This window comes from Epinephelus fuscoguttatus, linkage group LG6 (genome assembly GCF_011397635.1).
Source record: "Epinephelus fuscoguttatus linkage group LG6, E.fuscoguttatus.final_Chr_v1".
NCBI classification, from domain to species: domain Eukaryota; kingdom Metazoa; phylum Chordata; class Actinopteri; order Perciformes; family Serranidae; genus Epinephelus; species Epinephelus fuscoguttatus.
The window spans coordinates 35,310,734-35,331,838 of record NC_064757.1 but is presented as its reverse complement, the minus strand read 5'-3'; the positions used below and the strand labels follow the sequence as shown (position 1 = coordinate 35,331,838).

Genomic DNA, 21,105 nt, shown 5'->3' with positions numbered 1-21,105 from the left:
TTCCTACCTGAAACACCTGACATCCAGGTGCTCCCATGACTCCCTCACAGCAACTGTAGCGGGTCTCCACTCCACCTGGCACTGGTAAAAGTTTAAAAACATATATAATGATCTTAAAGCTTGAGCTGTATAATAAACACTTGGGATGTTTTCAAAGCATAAACTACGGTATACTCACCTTTTTTTGTAACTCCTTTCCCATAGTGGTAATTACACTCCTCTTTACGGGTGTGTTTGCCCATTTGGTTCACAGAGTATGTAGCTCCACATCGACAGCAGATCCTCTTGAGGGCTTTAGTCATTACAATAGCAAAAGGACATAATTAGAGTGAAATGTGCTGAGAGAAGAAAGCCTCGTTGCAAGAACAGTACAGGTCAGGTGCGCCCTCTAGTGATATAATATGAGAATAGCATCAAATTGTCCTTTCAAGGAGCATGATGTTTTCACTTACGGTCTGCGCTGCCTCTCTTACTGTCAGCAAAAAGAACAACACAGCCTGGTCTCTCTGGGTGCTTGACAGGAAAGTTGCTCTCAACCAGCTTTTCTTCAGTCAAAATATAGTCCTTCAAACTCTCATACAATGCCATATCATCTGCTGGAAAAAATTAATTCACTGAGGAAGCTGTCAAAATATTGGAAAGACATGTCAAATGCATTTAAAAATAAATTCTCACCATTCCGTTTCAACTTTTTCATATCAAGGGGAACGTTGCCTTTCGATCTTTGGCTGTTGGCTTCATTTTTATCTGCACCAAAAAAATATAAATGAATTATAAACTAAATTATCTCTTATCACATTTTATGAAGAATAGCATGAGCTTTTCAGAAATTCTCACCTTTAACAGCAACAGCACTTTGGTTCTTCAGCTTTTTCAATGCATTCACTGCAACACTCAGATATTTGAGTTTGTTTACACTGCGGTTATACACAGTCTTCTCTTCAGCAAGTGCCTATCATCAATAACAGGGACAGAAATTAATATCTAGGCTGTATTGTTTTTTTAAGTGTGGATTACATTATGTGGCACAAGCTCACCTTTTCAAAGGCATCATTAACATTGGCTGTAGTCTTGAGGAACTCCTCTGTAAACATGTTGACATAACGCTGTCGGACGTCATGGGGTACTTTGTCTTTGGCAGCCTCACACTGCTGCTTCATCTTACGTTTAGAAGGCGCTGGCTAAAAGAATAAATTTATCATTAATATTCAAGAGATAAAACATGTATGACTTAAACCAGACGTAGGTTATGTCTTTTAAAATGGCCCCCCGAAATTGCTGCTTTTCACTCCTCACCTTAACCTGAGTATAGACAGCAGCTTGAGGAGTCGCGGAAGCAGTTGGACTTGAATGTGATGCTGCAGAGGCAGAGGTCAGTGAAGGTTTACGTATCGGCGCAGGGATGAGCACAGGTGCTGTTGTGCGGTATCTTTGCACTGGGGTAAGCGCAGGTGGATGGTACATTTGTCTCACAGCACCGGTGCTCGTTTCAACTTGACTGATTGGGGTTAGCACTGAGGTAACTTGGCTGGAACTGGAAGTGACAGGCAGCGGGTAGGTGCCTTCGGGGAGGATCAAGTGCAAATTGTTGCCCACTTCAATCACAGCAGGTCCCAAAGATATGTAGTTCATGTAAGCTGTGGAATAAGATAAAAACACACATACAGATGTAATGCATTCAGGCACAGCTATAAGAGTAAATTCTAAATAAAGTTATTGCAAAACAGAAAGAACTGCTGCTTGATCCACATCTATGAAGACAAAGCTGGTCTCAAGATGTTTTACTGGTAAAACAAACAGGTGCTTACCATTTTGCACAGGAGCAGGCTGCAGGTTTTCGGGGGCTTGATTTGAAGGAAAAGATGCACTCTGGGTCTCTGGCTTCCACTGGCAGGTGGAGGAAACAAAAGCCTGACCACCTTTAACTGAAGCAGTCAGCACGGAGGCTCTCTGCTGGACCTGCTGGATCTTGGAGGTGATGGAGGGGTGGGAAGCAAATCCTGACACCGCAGGTCCACGTAGAGGAACCAGCACCTGGGGCTGAGGTCTGCTCTTAGCCACTGGCTGCTGAACAGCACATAAATCGAACAATGCGCCTAAAATTAGAATTTAGGCTTGAAATTTGTAAAATTATAATCTAAAAGAGCATAGTGTCTCAGAGGGAAAAGGCCATTCTAAAATATTTATCTTAGATTTATATCTATTTATCTGTGGGTAATTATATTGTGCAATATTATATATTAACAGTTTTAGCATAGTTGTTTTAGACAGAATAAAGCCTGCACTGAAAAAATATATTGCAATGTAAGTTTTAATTCATTATGTCAACTTTGTCTATTTCTACCTTTCTCTGTTCAGGAGTGTCATTCCCAAAATTAGCCATGCTATGTGTATGTACCTCTGTATGTTTGACTTCATGAGCCACCCTCGTCTTTCCTGGGAGTGCTTGAGGTTTGACATTAAACTCCGGCTTCTCCACATCCATAGCTCCAACCTAAATATGACAAAGTGAGGAAAAATATCTTCACACTGTTGGAGAAATTTATTCATTTAAATCTGGAGTGTCTACAACAAACTTACAGACAAATCAGGTTGCTCCTTATTTCCCGCATCCTCATTGTTTGCCTCCATGAAGATCCTGTAGCATTCCTCCATTGGGTCACTGTCAGACACATCCATATCTGAATAGTTGAGCTCACCTTCATCATCAGAGCTGGAACTAATAGTTATAATGTCCTCATAATCTTGTTTTACAAGATGCTGTTCAAATGATGCAGAAGATAACTTTGCTTTGTTTGCCAAAGCCAATGCTGATGAATTGTGCTGGTCCTGATCTTGGGTGCTGCCTGAAGCTTGTTCCGCTGGCTCCAGGTATCTTCCAGGTGGAGCAGCTTTACCCTGTATCTGTCCTGGCATTTTGCTTGGAGTTTTCTGGCTGTGTGGCAGCACTGATGGTACACATTTTGTCAAAGACAACTGACTACTAACCCTGTTCAGAGGTGGCTGCTGTGCTGTCAGGGTTTGCTTGGTGTGTTGCCTGCATGGTGAATCTGAGTTAGCAGTAGCTTTATAAGAAACTGACTTCTTGGGTAGAAGATAATGTGGCTGCAGTAGATTCATTTTCTCAACACTATGGGGCAGCTCACACTGAGGCAATTCAACCTGTAACATGTTTTCTTCCTTTTTCACCACCAGATTGTTCCAGGCTTGATCTTGCTGGGCCATGGCTGGGTGACTTGAAGGTTTGGGACTTTTCTCCACTTCTTTTTCAGAAACATGAGTCATTTTCTGAGTTTCATGTCGCAGGTCTTTCAAACAGCCAGTTAACTTAACGACACTCCCATCAACTGCTATATTTTCACATTCTATATTCTCATAAAGAATGAATGGACCTTGAGTGTTTTTAGAACTGCAATGCCCAGAAACTTTATTTTCTTCTATTGTTGATGCAGGTAGAGATGCTACCTTGTGAGCCTCAGCATTTATAAGTAAAATAGGAGCTGTTCTGACCTCCTCCAATCCCCTTACTTTATCCCGGAGGGATTTGCCAGCAACAGAACCAACAGGTGTCTCAGCTCTTGCTCTCTTATTGTCAGGTGAGGGAGGAATGTCAATAATCAGGATGCCATCTTCATTAGAGTCATCAAGTGGCTCTCGAGATGGAGACTGGGAAAGCCAAGACTGACATGCAACTGGCTTCTTCTGGTCACGAGGTATAGCATTTCGTACTCTTTTCAACCCCTGTCCATTTTTCACCTTTGGCTCTTTATCTGGAGAGCTGTAAGAGCATAAGCCAGCAGAAAAGTTGGACAGAGGGTCGTACTCCAAATCAGTCCTTGGTTTTGAGTTGTCCACCACGTATTTCCTTGCTTGGGAGTAGGCTTTAGTAGAGTTTGTGGAAGAGGACAGTCCATAATAACCTTTGTCTACATTTTCACCTGCAGTTTCTAACTTGGAAACAGAGAAATTAGGCATAGTTTTTATGCTCCCTGCCTGTACGGTTTTGTAGCGTGACAGTCGCCTTTGCTCTTGCTCCACCTCGTGCCTTACAGTTTCTATCTCCTTGTTGATCCGCTCCAGCTCCTGGAGGCAGTCATCTTTGGTCTCACCATTCACTGGATAGCCACTTTGCACTGCTGTACAAAAAGAATATGAAACAAAACTTATTAGCATGAGTGAAAAAGTAGAGGGTGGGATTGGGCTCAATATAACTGGGAAGTGCTTATGGGATGGCCTGTGGCTGTGGGCAGAGCAAACATCTTTACACCAGTGGATCTCAACCTTACTAGTGTCAAGAACCCCTAAATTGAACTGGTTAATTAATTAAATTGATTAATTTATTAGGTCAGGAAACCCTGTTTAATAAGGTTTAACTTCAGGCACCTACTTCTGAAAAGACTTGGTTGTTAGATATGATTAAGACCAGAATTCTACACTTGTTGACTGCAGATGAGGAGATAGCCTAACCAGTGAGAAAGTGAAACCTATGATCAGAATAGTCACCCTTAATGACTCTTGCTCTCATTGGATCCACATCTATGGTGAATTAAATAGTAAAAATGAACCGGGTACCCCCTGAAACCAGTGGCCTCTGGTTGAGAGGCACAGCTTTACACCACTGTAATTTGTGGTTCTATAGTTATATGCAAAATAGGCATAATCTAATTAAATGTGAGCTTTTACCATACATTTCCAGAACTGAAATTTTAGCCAAAATAACACTATTTTAGCAACACTAACACTTTTTCACTAGTCTGAAAGAGGAAATATTATGGAAGCAAAATAGCCCAAAATCTCAAAATTGACCAGTGCATGGAAAAAAGGTTTCTCCTGAGGTGTCTGTCATTTAGTATATAAATTTGTGAGAATTTGTGTATTTTTATGTTTTTAAAAAATACCTAAAATGATACAAGAACCATAAATGTGCTTATTTTTTAACTTACAGGTATGGGACAAAATAGCGACTAAATCATTCGCTGATAAAGTGAGGTATACCATTTAGGTTTAGCTAACGTTAGCTTTTCAACCGTTGTTTGAATGCGAGATATATATATATATATATATATATATATATATATATATATATATATATATGCATGCAAGGCCGTATGTAACATTAGGCTACTTCAACTTTAAGCTAATTCAGTCAAAGTTTAAAAATTATTTAACACACTTTACTCTTAAATTACTTTGAATATGTAATTGAAAACTTTTAACAGGCAAAGACAACAAGCTAACACACACCCGTAGTTAATTGCTAACGGCTAGAAAACCTCAAACCACTAACCTGCAAAGTCAGCTATGGAATATGAGGCACCGAACATTTCCCGTAATTCTGCGGCGTGTCTGTACAAACAGTGAGGCCTCTCACAAAGCCCATGTTCCGAGAAAGGACAATTTATATCTGCAAAAAGTCCAGACGAAGGAAACATCAGGTAAAACGCCACTTTCCACGATGCGCAGAAAACCGTTTGGTGTAGCTAATTAACCGTCGAGCAACAGGTGGAGGCTCCAACTGATACTCATGACGTCAGCTTCCCTTATATAGCCTATGTTCAGGTAATTTAATTTTTATGCTCCTAAACATGTATTTTTTCGGTAGTTAAAACCACTTTAATCCCCGAGAAAAATATATGAAAAATTTAAATCTTAGGGAGTTAATTATTTTTAAGATTATGTGTAATTCATTGTGTCGCCGTAAATCCTCCGCGCCGGCAGATGGCGCTGCCGCACAAACCTGAACTGGATCTTTCAATGGAAGAAGTAGTGTTAAGTACACTTCCCACACTGCAGCCGCAACAACAGTTGCCCTACTTAGCATAAAATCTATCTAACAAACACAATTTGCGTCGATTAAAATGGATAACAGTGACGATGAGATGGAGGACGATGAAACCGAGTGGAAGAGCAGTTTCGTGGACTCAGTCCCACTCAACCCCGCTGCTGCTGCTTCTGGTAAAGTTTGAATAGTGGGAGGCTTATGTTAAAGGAACAGTTCATTTTGGCTTTTATCTGGTTTTTGAGATGCTGAGAGAAACGCAGCTCACGTTATCGGCTATCTGTACGTGCCAGATGGTAAATAAAATGTGTCTAATCTCTTGTTTTAGGTTCAAGTCTCAATAAGACATCAGGTCCATCACCTGCACATAGAGTTATTCTGCATTTTGACCTGGACTGCTTCTATGCCCAAGTGGAAATGATCAGAAACCCAGCATTGAGAGAGGTCCCTTTAGGTAAACTGAGGCAGTACAAAAGATCATCTGTGATGGAAGTATAAACTCTCAGATTGTGGTTCAACAATGTTTCTCATATCATCAGGTATTCAGCAGAAAAACATCATAGTCACCTGTAACTATGTGGCAAGAGATCAGGGTGTCAACAAGCTGATGTATGTGACTGATGCTATGGAGAAATGTCCTCAGCTGGTGCTGGTTAAAGGAGAGGACCTGACACACTACAGGGAGATGTCCTATAAATTGACAGGTAGGCAGGATGCTGCAGAGATAAAGCTGTATTTAGTAAAGTGATATGACAATTGATTATTTAGTAAAGTATTTAGAGTAAAATCCACCCCAAAACACATGTAATAAACAAACGTTGCTAATAAATCTCACCTCCCGAGCTAATCTCTGCTTATATGTGGGGTTATTTGCTGTCATATGGTAGCAGAGAATAATTGATCTATCTTAAAACACCAACACAAAACTACTTCATAAAAGGTTTTGGTGGGGTGTTTTTTTTTTTTGTTTTTTTTTTTGCAGAAATAAAGAGCCAGAGATTTTGTCTAGACACTTAGGTAACGGCTAAAAGCTGTAATCAAATGCAAAAAGAAGGCCGTTATGTGTTTGAGTAAGGGGCACGCATGTCATTTGATTTTCAACTGTAAAAATCTCCCCCTCTCGCTGTGCTACCACTATTACATACATACATACCTTATACCCACAGATAAGTATGTTGAGCTCACGCTATTCTCTATGAGCTAATCCTTTAGCTATTTGTGTATTTCATATTTCTTTACTCTGCTCACTTTACCTTTCTTGTCCTCTTCCAGAGCTGCTGATGTCCTATTCTCCACTGGTAGAGAGGCTTGGATTTGATGAAAACTTCATGGACATCACAAAGATGGTAGAACAAAGGCTAGCACAGACACCAGAGTCTAGCAGCTTTTCATTTAAAGGACATGTCTACAATCATTTCAGTAAGTAACACTTGTACCATCTGGCTCACGGAAACCAGGAAATGAGTTGTGAAACAAGCCAAGACGCTAAAACTTGTACAATATTTGCATTGTAGTCTCAGTTTCCCATCATACGAAATGTTTGCTTTTAGATTCTCTTGTTTTAACAACCACAGACGTACTTCTGTTTTTCTTTTCCTGCTCAGGTGCAGAAGTTGAAGCCAATGATCATCCAAGGTTGGCACAAGGTTCACACATTGCATCAGAGCTAAGAGAAGCCATTTACAGCAAACTGGGTCTGACCGGCTGTGCTGGCATCGCCACAAACAAGCTACTGGCCAAACTTGTGTCAGGCACCTTCAAACCCAACCAGCAAACCACCCTGTTGCCGGAGAATGTCAGCGACATCATGAGCTGCCTGAGCAGCCTCCGTAAAGTACCGGGTATAAATGATAATTCAATAGTTACTCATCAATAGATCACTAGTTTGCAGTATCCAGAGCTCTTTGCTGTGGTTTTGTTCCACGTCACTTCAGTCAAATTTCCCTGATGATAAATTTCCCATCATGTACATTTAGGGGTGGGTCACCAAACTGCAAAAAGACTTCAAACCCTGGGATTGGTTAGCGTGAAAGACCTCCAGCTCTCCCCACTGAATGACTTGGTGAGAGAGTTTGGAGGTGCCAGTGCTCAGCGGTTGAAGAATCTGGCCCTTGGTATTGATGACTCACCTGTCACCCCAACTGGGGCCCCACAGGTAGGCTTTGATATCCCTATAATTACGTGTATCTTCTTCGCTCAAAGTTGTGACAGTGAGAAAAACCAAAGTAATTGTCGACTCACTCGTACAGGTCTGAACTCTGCAGATATTTTTCTTAGTTTGAGTCATTAGTTCATGAGTTCTTATTTATTGGCCACTTTGCTGTTAAAAAAAAAAAAAAAGCTAGCATATGTTTTCCTTAATCAATTTCTATGTTTCAGTCTCTCAGTGATGAAGACTCCTTCAAGAAAATTTCATCAACTAAAGAGGTTTTGGAAAAGATTCAGGAACTCCTGAGCAGTCTGGTGGACAGGTGAGATACTTTGTCACTGAGGTCTTTTCTGCTCGAAGCCACTGAATTTAACCTTTTATCATCTGTTTGAAAACTAGGATGCACAAAGATGGCAGGCAGCCTCAAACCTTCCGCCTAACCATCCGTAGATACTCGGCGACCAACAAGTGGTTCAGTCGGGAGAGCCGGCAGTGTCCAATCCCCAACCACATAGGACAGAAGATCACCTCTGGTAAGCTTCCACACCAGGAGGCACTCTGTAATATCCCAATGGAAGAGCTCAGGTAGCAAGTGTAGACACTTTATCAGGGTTTCCACTCATAAAATTACTTGAGAGCATGATGGCCATGAATGTGCTTGACTTATTTCAGTTTAATATAGCACCTAAATACATAAGAGGAGCCTCAGCATGAAGTTCTCTCTGTCCTGAGAGCATTTAATTAATAGTAGGTGAATAAGTTCAATATGATTTGTTTGTTCTACAATGCACCAAGCATAAAACCTCTTTAACCTTTAAACATTAATTCACAAATACTGCCGCTTTTTAGTCTTTCCTTTTTTCAAAGACCTTTTAAAGCTGCTGTAATCAATATTCTTGATTAAGAATGACTCAAATGGAGAAGGGTCTAGCTGCAGAGCTCCAGGCTCAGGCCCACCTCCTCCACTGGACCCTTTCCTGTCCTGAGCCTGGAAAATGATGTCCGAAATTGTGTATGCCCACCAGGGACGATCATCAGGATATTCAATTCAGTAAATCTTTATTGTTCCCAGAGGGCAGTTCTGCTGCAGCATTAAAGAAAACAAGAAACATTGAAGAGACATACTGTACATACAATTACAGTAAAAGTACAACCAACAACAGCACAGTACCAAGCAAAGACTCTTTAAACAACAAGTAATAGTGAAAACATCAAGTTTGGAGAGTGCAATGAGTAAAAACTGCAAGTAGTAGAATGTGTGGGACAAGTCAGCCAAGACAAAGGTCACCTTTCTCACCAGGTGTTTCCATAGACTGCATAAATAATGGAAATAGCTACCATGACATCACCCATTGGTTTGTGGACTCTCATTTTGAAGCCTCAAGTTTGGCATTTCGGCCATCGCCAACTTGTTTTGTTTTTTTTTTTTGTTTTTTTTTTTGGGAGCCAGAGGTGACCATATTTGAACGAGAGGGTGGCGCTGTGAGGAGGGGTGGATCTGACTGGGAAGCTGAAGACACTATTGGCCGACAGCTAGCTAATTAAGTGGCCCGCCCTTAATTATGCAATAAGCAATAACACACATGCTTTACCACCTTATTGAATGCAATAATACGCGATTTTCCTCCATGGGTCCTGGTGATGGAGATGGGTCCCAGTGCCTGAGGTGGGCCCGAGCCTGTAGCTCTGCAGCAGGTCTCTAAACGTGACAAAAGGAGTCACATGTAGTGACAGACTGATGAGAATCATCATCTGACAGACTTGTCTAACAGGAACTTAATAAAATTTAGGTGTTTGATTCTAAAATAAGTGTTTAAACCCTCTGTGGTTGTTTTTGTTTTTTACAGTCTCTGTGAAGGCAGTGCATGTGCCTCTGTTCAGTCAGGAATTAAGCATTGTTTTCTGTAATGTTTCTATAGACAGCAGTGATGACGCTGTGGTCCAGTTGGTCACACTGGCTATGAAGCTCTTCAACAAGATGGTGGACAGCAGTGCCCCCTTCCACCTCACCCTCATCAATGTTTGCTTCAGTAACCTGCAGACCAGGGGAGCTGCTGTCAGCGGAAAGGGCTCCATAACATCTTTCTTCACAAACAGCACTTCTCCCAGAAAAACACAACTCTTCTCATCACAAATCCAGGTAGCAGAGTGACTTAGTGTTATTACTGTTCAGATTATGTTTTCCTCATTTCCATCAGTTTATCTTCAGGGAAGTTTTAAAAAGCATTGAATTCAGGTTCCTGAAATATTTTTGTCTAGGCTGATGAAGGCAGGAATGGCACTTAAAAAATATTTTTTATCCAATTACAGGCTGTCAGGAGATGTTATGAACTATAAATGGTATTTTTGTAGGCCTGCAGCTAACACTTATTGTCATCATTTCTTAATCTGTCGGGGTTTTTTTGTTTGTTTGTTTGTTTTCAATTTATCAGCTAAGCTGTGAAATGTGAAAAGATAGCTGGAAAAAATCACTACCGCAATTTTACAGAGCTCAAGGTGCCATCTTCAGATATCTTATTTGTCTGACCAACAGTCCAAAAACAAAGATATTCAGTTTGCTTTTATATATGACAAAGAGAAGCAGCATGTCCTCACATTTCAGTGGCTCAAACCAGATAGCGTATTGCATGTTTTTCACAATTCTTGTTTGAAGAAAATGACTGGAATAATTGATCACTTTTCAAAGTAGTTGCAGATTATCTTTCTGTCGGTCAACCGGTTGACTAATCGCAGCTCTAGACTGATGCTCTAGACTGGTGCTCCCAGCAGTAGCTAGGAAGCTCATTGTCTCATAATGGGCAGATTAATTATTTGTAATAAATTAAACCATCCATCCATATACGTACTTTTTGCTGCTTATCTGGGTTCAGGTTTAGGGATCGGCATTTTAAGTAATTTCCATGTGGGGTGTTGGTGGCTTGGTGGTGGAGCGGGCACCCCATGTGCAGGGCTGTTGCCGCAGCGGCCCGGGTTCGGCTCCGGCTCATGGCCCTTTGCTGCGTGTCGCTCCCTCTCTCTCTCCCCCTTTCACGCTTGTCTGTCCTATCAATTAAAGGCTAAAATGCCCAAAAAAATATCTTTAAAAAAAAAAAAAAAAAATCCATGTTTGAGTACTCACATTAAATTATTGTACTGTGTTGTACTGGCAAAAAAATAAAAAAAATAACATAAGATTAGGAACATAAAAAAAAAGCCAAAAGCGAAAACAAGTGCAATTCAAAATTCATTTATTGAGCAACCAATTAGCCCATCACACACTAAATTCAAAACTGCCCTGTATGCTAAATGGTTAAAGACAACCTACTTATAACCTCTCAGAAAGGTCTTTGGCAGTAAAAGGTTTTTCAGTATCGTCATTTAAAATACAATCATCCCAATGTGCAAATGGGCAGTTTTTACATTTTTTGAACCTCTAACACAAATGTACATATCTTTATAAAACATGCCCATCAGTATTTCTTTACTTTTTTCATGTTCAGCTAATCTAAACGCAAACAGCTTGTTTCCAGTATTAAAACACCATAATATCTTTCTTTTGCTGCCCAAGGGTGAACGCAACACTGAAGGACAATATCCAGAATCACTCTCCTCCTGGTCAGTTCAGTGTCTGCCTGGTTAGCACGTGCTAACACGACAGCAGCTGCTAACATCCAACACCAAACCATTAAATGGTCCCAACAAACTCACAGCGACACCAAAACGGCTTGATTCTATCGGTAAACCTGTTCATAACCATTAAGTAAAGTTAGCCATGTGATACTAAAGGTTAGCCCTGTCATTGTGCGACCAAGGAACATTCCAACCACAGCTGTGTAAGGGGAAAAAAAGAATTCACAGTCAGAGGGCAGAGTCTCTGCAGATAAATACACCACTACAAACTGCCAGTGGGGCTTAAGTGATGATTGAGAGGGATTACCTCTGTATGAGCTGACATTATTTTTAGGAAAAACACCTTTGAATTGGATTCTATGTGATATTAAAAGGTCTTTAAAAGTCTACCATTTAACTTGAACCCTGCAGACTCTCTGCTCCATACTTGTTCTTTCACACTCAGCTGTAAAATGATGCCTACAGACTTTTCCCATCGTGTGTCAGTAATCTGCATTTTCTAAAAGCATTTGTGCTCCCCCTCTTTTATTCTCCAATAGGATGATTCCTGTCAGAGAGGGGATAGTCACTGCATGGATCATCAGTTCAGCACACAGAGCGTGGTTACACAACACATCTCACAAAAGACAGTTGCCACAAAAAGCCCTCGAAGCTTGGAGGCAGAATTACGTGGGTTTGAAAGAAAACATGTTGCGGTAGAAGGCCCTCCACTTCAGAGAGTATCCTGCTGCACAGTGCGGTCAGACCATGAAGACACAAATATCACGGTGACACATCGATTGCCCCCGAATGTTGACCCCGAAGTGTTCAGGCTTCTCCCTGAGGAAATCCAGAAGGAGCTGTTATCTCCTGCTTACACAAACTGTCTCCCTGGCACTTCAGCAAGCTCATCTGTCGTCATCGATGTCCCCTGCATAACAAAAAACAATTCCCCACTGTCATTTACAAACTCACAAAATATTAAAGACACAAAAGAGGCTTCAGACGAATTGGATTCATTTAACAGGCTGACCAGCGTGAATCATGAAAGCCCTGAGGGCACAAGTATGCTTCCTGAAGAAGACGTCATGGAAGAAGAGACACCGTCATTCCCCCGGTCTTCTGACTGCGAGTTCCCGGGAAATGTGGACCCTAAGGTGTTTTCTGAGCTTCCGCCGGACATACAGAGGGAGCTGATGTCTGAATGGAAGCAACAGAAGGCGGTTCTGAAGATGCCTTCGTCCAGGAAACCAGGGAGAAGCTTGATGAGCAAAGACAGAAAAGCTGCAGGAAAAGGCAGTCAGACAAACAACTTGTTCAAGTATTTCAAACCCAGTTAGAGCGGGACAAATTACCTCTGCCAAAAAGAATGTCTTGCAGGAAAAGCTCATGTTTAGTTATGTTATTTCTCTCATGGAAAATCTCCTCTTTTATTTTGTGGTTGTTCTCATGTGATATATACAGGGAGTGGACAAAATAAAAGAAACACTTCACAGTATTCTGTGGTAGCCCTTTAGCGAGGAACAATTTGGCGAGGCGTTTTTTTTAGACAGTACTGTAAATTTCAGAGGTGGCTACACAAATATAACCAAAGATCAAAAGGCCAAACACAGCAAAATATGGCACTGTAATAATGGCAAAGAGAGTAAAAAAAAAAACAACAAAAAGCATGCCAAGCATGAGAAAATGGCATCGGAAAAAAATCAGGAGGTCAATTACAATTAGATCCACTCTAACATTAAAGGACAACTTAAGTGTTTTTCAACCCGGACCCTATTTTCCAACAATTTTGTGTCTAAGTGACACTTTTTTTTTTTTTTTTTTTTAAATTAGTCCAGTATTGAGCAAGAGCATTGTAGCTGTAATGGGGAAACAGGCTTCAATATAATTCCTATGGGCAACTGTGCGTCTTCAATTTATGTCCTCAAAAAGTGCTTGTTTTTGTCACTGACAGGCTCAGATTATTAAAGGATCCCTACAGGGAAATTTTACGTCCTTCCTTACCTATCATGGGTCTGTTTGTTATGGTGCCTAACTAAGTCTCACTTAAGGAGGAGTCTCATTCTGAAATCTTGTGAGAAGTGACATGTTGCAGGAAAATGAATGGTGGAAATGTTTGTGAGAGCTGGAGAGAGGAGTGCTGGAAAGAGTTTGTTGTGTTGGAGTACAAAACATGTAGCTTAGTGTCATCTAAAAGATTTTCACTGTCATGATTGAACATTTATCTGATGTTAACAATGTGGAAAAGTCTGTGAAATATCAGAGCAAGGCTTGTCCTTGAGTTAGATTTGGTCCCACACACTAACAAACAGACCAGAAATGTTTAATTTTTCTGTAGGGATCCTTTTCATAATATCGTCAGATGCTTACAACGGAAATCTGAGCCTGTCAGTGGCAAAAATAAGCACTAATATAACTAAATACAGACTCAAGGTAAATTACTTAAGTTTGAGAACAAAAATAAATAACTGAGGATTGACTTACTTACACTTTTTCTGCATCTTTCAACCATATTTCAGCAGTGGTTGCATGCAGGTGAACTTTGAATTCTTGTTTGCTATCTTTTAAGTCAAGAATTAGTGTTTCTGTTTTTTTGTCCACCCCTGTATGTCAGTGTTAATGTGCTGTTGAGTTACCTTTTTGGGAATAAGAATACATTATTTTTATAAACCTTACAAACTGCTTGATGTTTCTGCATCTTGAACATAATGTGTGAAATCTGCCTTTACCTGAAGTGACCTTATTATGTCACCATTTGTAAACAATGGCTCAAATTTAATTCCCAAATCTTAAAGGGTCCTAAATTAAGACCTTAGCTTCAGGTTTATTGTTTTCATATTGTTTTCACATTGTTTAGAGAAGCGGGATTACTCCGCTTAGCCTCCAGAAGTGGGGCCTCGTTCCTCGGTTGGACGATTTCCACTAAAATCCACAGAGGCACACATTATTCGTCAGCATTCAGTTTTCAAAGAGCCCATTTTCCCCCCCTCATGAGAAATACCAGAAAACACAAGGTCTGTGAGCACAGCCCTGCTTGGTTCTTGTTGGCCTGAAACTCCTCCCTGGATCACATGTAAGAAGGGGGAAAGGTTCAGGATGTGTTTTCGCATCATGATAGTGACTGTTTTATTCAATCAGGACGAGTTGAGCGACATCTGAATGGGCGTTGGCACCTCCTGCAGATAGACTGGTAAAGTACGTTACTTTTTTTTGTCATTTCATGGGAGCTGTGAGATTGTGTCAGTGGGTATTGGAGGAAGTCACCCAAAAAATTTATATTTTGTCAGATGAGCACAGAGACTGCTGCTGGTGAGAGGGTTTCCTTTCCTCACTCTGCTGATGCAAAGATTACAATATCATTAATCATGCTCATGGGAAGTGACTCCAGATTTCATGGTAGTGTCCCACTGCTGTGGTGCTGGAATCTGGGTTGACCTTTAATCCGTCCTGAATGCACTCACACACCCTGAAATGTCCAATATACTGAAGAAAAGCAACTTGTTTTCATCTGGATTCTTTGTGCCAAACCATCTCTTGTGTAACCAAATCTGATTTTCCACGCTGGCTTGCTGCAAGTGTAACTGAAGCATTGCACTGACTTGAGTGGCATCATACGGTGTTGAGCTGTCCGTGGCCCTTTAAGTCAATAAAAGGAGTTTTGTCTGCCAAACAGGCCTGTGTTTTCCACTCTGCAAAGTGTGAGAAAACTGGTGAGACATTTGACTGCTCATGTGGAAGCCAGCTCCAGTCATGTGCTAGTCCCTCTCTGATCAGAGCCTAATGAGTGGGGAGATATGACGTCCTGCTAAGCCTCTGTGATGGTCCTGCACCCTCAGACTGAAAACTTGTAGCCCAGGTGGAACTACTTTGCTTTTCCTGTTTGCTCACCCTATAAGTGTATAAGTGCAAGCTCTCTAAACTCTTATGGTTCGTAATCCTTTAAACCAGCATAGCATTGTACTGTGAGTTCAACTCTGTGGCAGGTTGAGCACTCAGCTGCACAATGGCTGACTGGGACTATGACTATCTGATCAAGCTGCTGGCACTCGGGGACTCGGGGGTGGGAAAGACCACCTTCCTCTACAGGTACACCGACAACAAGTTCAGCCGAAAGTTCACAACCACAGTGGGCATCGACTTCAGGGAAAAGAGAGTGGTGAGTGATGCTTGGTGCTTTTTGGTGAGCAGATTTTTGCCCTTAAAATATAAGTATTCACTTCAGTTGTTGGGTGGATGATCATGTTTGTGATTTGGTTCAGATGTACACAGGGAAAGGTGCTGATGGTTCGAGTGAGAAGAACTTCAGAGTCCACCTTCAGCTTTGGGACACAGCAGGACAAGAGAGGTAAATGTAACCTTGATGTTCACAGTATATTTTTATATATTGAGAGATGTTCTTTTAAATGTGAAGGAGTTGAACATTTCTAGCTTTTGCAGTGTAAGCTGTCACTCACTACCACCAGCAAATTCAAACCTGGCAACACTGAGTGAATGGGCTGAAAGCAAGTAACTTATTGAGCAGGACTGGCACATTTTTCTAGAAACAAATACCATCAGAATAATTTAGAAAATATTGTAATCACAAACGCTAGACAAAGAGTCTATAGCAGTGAAACTCAATTTACATAAGTACATAAGGTGTCAGGATGCATTAAAAAGCATCAGCAACTTGTTTACCAAAAAACGTGCCAAGGACGGATCCCCAGACCCCTGACAGTGGTTCAAGCTAAGCCCCGAATGCTCTTAAATCATTGAGACACCCTGCATATATCTGACCTGTGTGGCACTGCTGCTTCTGGATATGCCTCTTAACAAAGATGAGTGAGGAGAGCAAAAATCAAAAGGTTTTAAACAGGCGATTCATTTATTTTTAAATTCTGATAAATATTATTAATATTTGTTAAGTAACAGGCCCCTGGTCTCTTGTCATTTTGCAAAAGAGGCCCCCAGGCAAAGCCCTGGTCAGGGTGATTGCAGGTCCTTAAAAACTCTTAAATTCGACGTTATAAATATTAAGCCTCAAAAGTCATAAAACAGTTTTAAATTAGAATTTTTGTAATGGCCTCAAGCATTTTACCTAATTTAATTTATTTACCTTTAAATTTCTTCTCGTCAAGTTGAGTCAAGCTCATCTGTGTTAAAGTCCACATTTATGATGTTATAAATCTTGACACCTGACTGGAAGGAAAAGATTTCCGCACACTTACATCTACGCAGGGTTTCACTTTTTTCTACTAGTCTGGACTTTTTGATGTTTCCAGCACCTTGCTGAGACCAAACTAGGTGGAGCAGTGGTTATTCTGCATAAATCTTTAAACCTACCACTCAACCTAATACTGTCTCACTACCTTACTTGCACATGCCTGATTGCAAACTATTGATTAACTTCACTCACTCTAATAACCATAATCCCACAAAAAAAACTACTTCTGTACGAGACCAGATATATACTACTTACCATTATACTGACCTGCAGTGTTTTAATAAGAAAAAGATGATTTGTCCAAAATTTGGTCAAAAATTATCTTAAAGGGTCCTAAAAGGCATTGAATTTAAATGTTTGACGTCATGCTAGCAGCTCTTTGAGGCTGGACTCAATGAGAGTGTCATCAGTTTTGCTGTTATTTGGTCATAAACCAAATTAAGTAGACAACTATAAATTTCAATCCGATGATGGTGCAAGAGGAAAAGTTAGCGATCACCAAAGTATAATTTATCCCGAGAAGAACATGATTGCCTGTACCAAATTTTATGGCAGTTGTTGAGGCATTAAAAGCCACCTAAAGCCACAAATTTAATCCCCGTGGGGGCAGCAGAAGAAAGGTTAGGGGTCGCCAAAATCAGCAGGGACTGTGAATGTCTGTGCAAAATGATGTGCCAGTGTCTGCAACAGTTGCTGAGATAAATACAAATCAAATAAAATAAATAAATATCAAGTATGTGTGAGGGTGTGGTAGAAACCTACAATCGCTTATATAAAAAAACAAAGGACCTCCAAAAGGTAGAAAGTAAATATATAAAAACACCAAAACAGTTTAAATAGTAGTGTTTCAAACATTTCACTTAAAATAAGTGCAGACATATAGTTTAAAATGAAAAAGTAGAAAAAATGCATAGAAGCAGGAATATTTGCCATATTTAGAGTAAAATTACTGTTATACAATATTTCAGTGTAGACCAAATGGTGGACCAAATGTGCACATAGCAGCTTTAAACTGTAAAATAAATCTGTTTTCAGGTTCCGCAGCCTCACCACAGCTTTCTTCAGAGACGCCATGGGCTTCCTGCTGATGTTCGATTTGACCAATCAGCAAAGTTTCCTCAACGTCAGGAACTGGATGAGTATGTGTCATCTCAGCAGAACTGCTCTACTTCAGATCAATCCGTTTTTGGATCAGTGTTCTCTGTCTTGTTGCCAAAAGGAGTGAGAGTTAGAAACTTGGCTAACAAAAAATTGCTCATGCATGTCTATTTCCATTACATGGGTTTAAATGACTTTCTCTGTGCTGGCTCAGGTCAGCTACAGGCCAACGCGTACTGTGATAGTCCAGACATCGTGCTGGTGGGCACCAAGGCGGACCTCTGGGATGTGAGGGATGTTCACGCCAGACAGGCCAGAGATCTGGCAGATAGATACGGGTGAGGCTTCAACATAAAGTACCATTGTTAGTTACAGTGCAGCATGTTGAAGGCAGTGTGTGGGACTGTGTGAAGTGAAGACGATTACCAGTAAAGCTGCTCCTGATGCGGGAAGATAACACTTCCTCTTCTTTATCAGATGTGTTGGAAAACATGAGTCAAATTCAAAGCAGAGGTAGATTTTACTTACTCTACGCTCTGTGGATAAAATATGTAATAGAATGTTACATCTTTACAAAGTAGGGTTTAAGGCTCAGTCATTTTACATCTTACACACTAATTATCTTGTTGGTGGAACAGACTGAAATGTCATAAATAAGCATTTCAGCAGTACGTGAGGAGATTTTTTTAATTTTCATTTCAAAAAACTGTATTTACACACATTATTGAGCAGTTCGAGTTACTGATGAAAACTGACTAACCTGTTTCTCAACTGAATCAGAATTTGAAATTGTCTAGTTTTCTAGTTTACATCATTATTGTTTACAAATTTTGTTATATAACAATAAAAACCTTTACCTGTGTCAGAAATTAATACATTTAGATGGAGTCTTATGTTAAAGCAGTCAAATTTGTTTCTGACATTTTTGGACCAAATATTTAGTATATTATTTAATCAAAAACATGAATAATAATTATTAATAATAAATGGAAAAATTAAATAATTTAGCTTAAATATCTTCATGTGTGTTTGTAGCTCAAGCAATGTCATTTGAGTGTCATACTCTAATTTAATAAAATTTTATACAACATTTTAATGAAAAAGCACTAAAATACAGCAGGTTTTCTGAGATGCCACTTTGCTTTATTTGCCAGTTACACCACAGGATGGTGCCATTAAGCTGTTTGTTTTTAACCATCCTGCTCTGATCTTCCTCCTGAGGAGTTATAATTCAGCCTCTCAAGCTTTGACATTTTCATTTTTACCAGTTAGATACTGAATAGTTCTGCCTCTTCAGGTCTGTAAAATAAAATGAAAACTTTTCATTTAAACTACTCAGGACTTGCAGATGCAAACTGTGACAAGAGTTACCAGTATATTCTGCTCTTAGGAATTCAAATGAAGGTTGTGAGCCACTGATATAACAGCAACATAAAAACACAATCTCATGTCAGCAAACGCCTCTCTCCATTCTCACCAGCATCCCCTACTTTGAGACAAGTGCAGTGACGGGTGCTGAGGTGGACAACGCCGTGACCACCCTGCTGGAACTGGTGATGAAGAGGATGGAGCAGAGCACTCATTTAGGCCACAGCTCTGAAATCAACGGCAGCCCCGTCACCAGCCATGAGGTGGAGGAGGCTCCTGCCAGGAGGTGGTGTGCTTGCTGATGCTACTGCCAGCCGCCACTCTTCTCACATTGGCTCCAAGTAACACTGAGTTTCTAAGATGCTGCACCAGAAGGAAATGTTGGCACTGTATGTTTGTGCAAACCATGAATACATTACATTTGTATGTTTCATATATATCAATGTTTCTAAAGTGACCTAGTGTATGAGCTGACTTTGCATTCGGGAGGTGGAGGTGATGATGGATTGCATGCCACCTAGGCAAGATGCCTGCCAAGCTGCAGACTACCGTTTGAGACCAACAAATAGCAAGTCATCGCTGTGTTTCTGGTGGCTTTTAAGCTACCAGACGTGGGTGGATTTTAGCATTTTTTCGCTGTGTCCTGCCAGGATAGTGCCACAGAAAGCAGCTGTTTTCTACAGAGGGATCGATGGCTTCTCCAGCCATGATTACAAGATCTTTCCTGCCCATAAACAAGTAGTTTTTGTGCCTAAACATACCCACATTGTAACCACAGCTTTGTGAAAATGCAAACAACCATGATGTTCTAACATATCCACTACATAGTGATATACAAATGTATCTGTGGTTTGCATAATCGTACAATGCCATCATTTTTTTCTGGTGATTGGGTTGGTTTTCTGGAATGCATGCTGGATGAGGCAGAAGATCGTAAAATCAACTAAAAATATGATCCATACTTGAGCGGGAATGTGGCCTGATATTGTTTTTGCAGCGTGAATTCCGCTTTTAACATATGCTGCCTTTAATGTTATATATTCACAGCCTGCGCATTGTGAGAAACAAGAAGGAGGAGATAGAGCACAAGATGTTAAAAATGTATATAGTAAGTGAATATAGGTACTGATGTAAAAACTGGGATGTTTTAAAGACACCAAGTGGTTGTGATTTAGCAACAAAAAAAGGCTAATTATCATCTTCAATTGGTCATATCAGAGAAAAATACTGTTTTTATTTGACACATTGAGGCATTGATGGAAGGAATATGCAGGCACATAACGTATATTTATCATGGAGTATAATCAAAAAACATTTAAGACATGGTTACATTTCTTATATGAATGATCGTTTTTGTTAGAACAACCAAGATAGCAAAGTCACTTAACATGATTTATGACTTTCATACGACATGTACATAAGCAGCCAAGCTTTTCTATGCGTTATGGAATAGAGTTGCCATGCAGATCGAACACAAGTACAAGAATGTTAAAGGGTTGTTGGAACGAATCCTGTACAGTGCTGCGTTTGGAATAAAGACATTTTATGTTTAAGTTATGTATATGTCATTGTCGTTTGAATGTAATACACAGAAAGCTTTACTGTTGTTCTGACTTAAAACACAATCCTCACAAACTCTGTTAGCATCATTATTGTTAACTCACATTCTACACATTGACTTTGATCAAATTAAAGGGTAACTTTGGTATCTTTTAACCTGGAACAACAGTTTTAGAAGACGGTTCAGTATTAAGCAAGAAGGCAGAAGTCGGCAGCTGCAAAACAGGCTTCAATGTAATCAGTCGGGGCAATTACACACCGTGAATGTTCACTAAAAGTGCTTGTTTTTGCCACTGACAGGCTCAGATTGTTATTCTAAAGCCCTATTCGGACGGGATTAGTTTTACATAGGGACATGGG

The 21,105-nt window shown here is 40.3% G+C and overlaps 3 protein-coding genes across 7 annotated transcripts in view; 2 read left to right on the top strand and 1 right to left on the bottom strand.

Moving 5' to 3' along the window:
- Positions 1-5,512, bottom strand: part of zgc:152968 (uncharacterized protein LOC564848 homolog) — a 9,277-nt gene extending 3,765 nt beyond the window's left edge. Inside the window, exons 1-11 of the mRNA XM_049577718.1 lie at positions 5,288-5,512; positions 2,581-4,136; positions 2,399-2,494; positions 1,809-2,067; positions 1,297-1,637; positions 1,038-1,181; positions 838-952; positions 676-747; positions 453-593; positions 179-292; positions 8-81 (exon numbers count right to left, since the gene is read on the bottom strand). Of these exons, the coding sequence (XP_049433675.1) occupies positions 8-81; positions 179-292; positions 453-593; positions 676-747; positions 838-952; positions 1,038-1,181; positions 1,297-1,637; positions 1,809-2,067; positions 2,399-2,494; positions 2,581-4,136; positions 5,288-5,432 (3,057 nt within the window). The 5' untranslated portion in view covers positions 5,433-5,512. The remainder of the gene's footprint in view (positions 1-7; positions 82-178; positions 293-452; positions 594-675; positions 748-837; positions 953-1,037; positions 1,182-1,296; positions 1,638-1,808; positions 2,068-2,398; positions 2,495-2,580; positions 4,137-5,287) is intronic.
- A 173-nt stretch (positions 5,513-5,685) lies between these two features.
- Positions 5,686-13,062, top strand: poli (polymerase (DNA directed) iota). The gene is made up of 10 exons (XM_049579437.1): positions 5,686-5,955; positions 6,108-6,233; positions 6,319-6,483; positions 7,052-7,198; positions 7,384-7,620; positions 7,756-7,934; positions 8,159-8,250; positions 8,328-8,461; positions 9,848-10,068; positions 12,077-13,062. The coding sequence occupies exons 1-10, from the start codon at positions 5,859-5,861 to the stop codon at positions 12,854-12,856; spliced, it is 2,178 nt and encodes a 725-aa protein (XP_049435394.1). The 5' UTR covers positions 5,686-5,858; the 3' UTR covers positions 12,857-13,062.
- Positions 13,063-13,328: 266 nt separating this feature from the next.
- Positions 13,329-20,770, top strand: LOC125890682 (ras-related protein Rab-27B-like). Of its 5 annotated transcripts, none has more exons than XM_049579432.1 (6): positions 13,329-14,706; positions 15,500-15,672; positions 15,776-15,861; positions 17,755-17,858; positions 18,032-18,155; positions 19,298-20,770. In XM_049579432.1, the coding sequence occupies exons 2-6, from the start codon at positions 15,520-15,522 to the stop codon at positions 19,485-19,487; spliced, it is 657 nt and encodes a 218-aa protein (XP_049435389.1). In that variant the 5' UTR covers positions 13,329-14,706; positions 15,500-15,519; the 3' UTR covers positions 19,488-20,770. The 5 variants fall into 5 exon arrangements, with proteins under 5 accessions (XP_049435389.1, XP_049435391.1, XP_049435388.1 ...); XM_049579434.1 differs by having other exon boundaries at positions 15,190-15,672; XM_049579431.1 differs by having other exon boundaries at positions 13,329-14,711.
- Positions 20,771-21,105: the final 335 nt, after the last annotated feature.

Excerpts from the sequence above, each read along its gene's own strand:
- poli (XM_049579437.1), top strand. The coding sequence starts at position 5,859 with ATGGATAACAGTGACGATGAGATGGAGGACGATGAAACCGAGTGGAAG. Across the intron at positions 5,956-6,107 it reads CCCCGCTGCTGCTGCTTCTG|GTTCAAGTCTCAATAAGACA; the intron begins GTAAAGTTTGAA and ends CTCTTGTTTTAG. Across the intron at positions 10,069-12,076 it reads TCTTCTCATCACAAATCCAG|GATGATTCCTGTCAGAGAGG; the intron begins GTAGCAGAGTGA and ends ATTCTCCAATAG.
- LOC125890682 (XM_049579432.1), top strand. The coding sequence starts at position 15,520 with ATGGCTGACTGGGACTATGACTATCTGATCAAGCTGCTGGCACTCGGG. Across the intron at positions 15,673-15,775 it reads ACTTCAGGGAAAAGAGAGTG|ATGTACACAGGGAAAGGTGC; the intron begins GTGAGTGATGCT and ends GATTTGGTTCAG. Across the intron at positions 18,156-19,297 it reads GATCTGGCAGATAGATACGG|CATCCCCTACTTTGAGACAA; the intron begins GTGAGGCTTCAA and ends CATTCTCACCAG.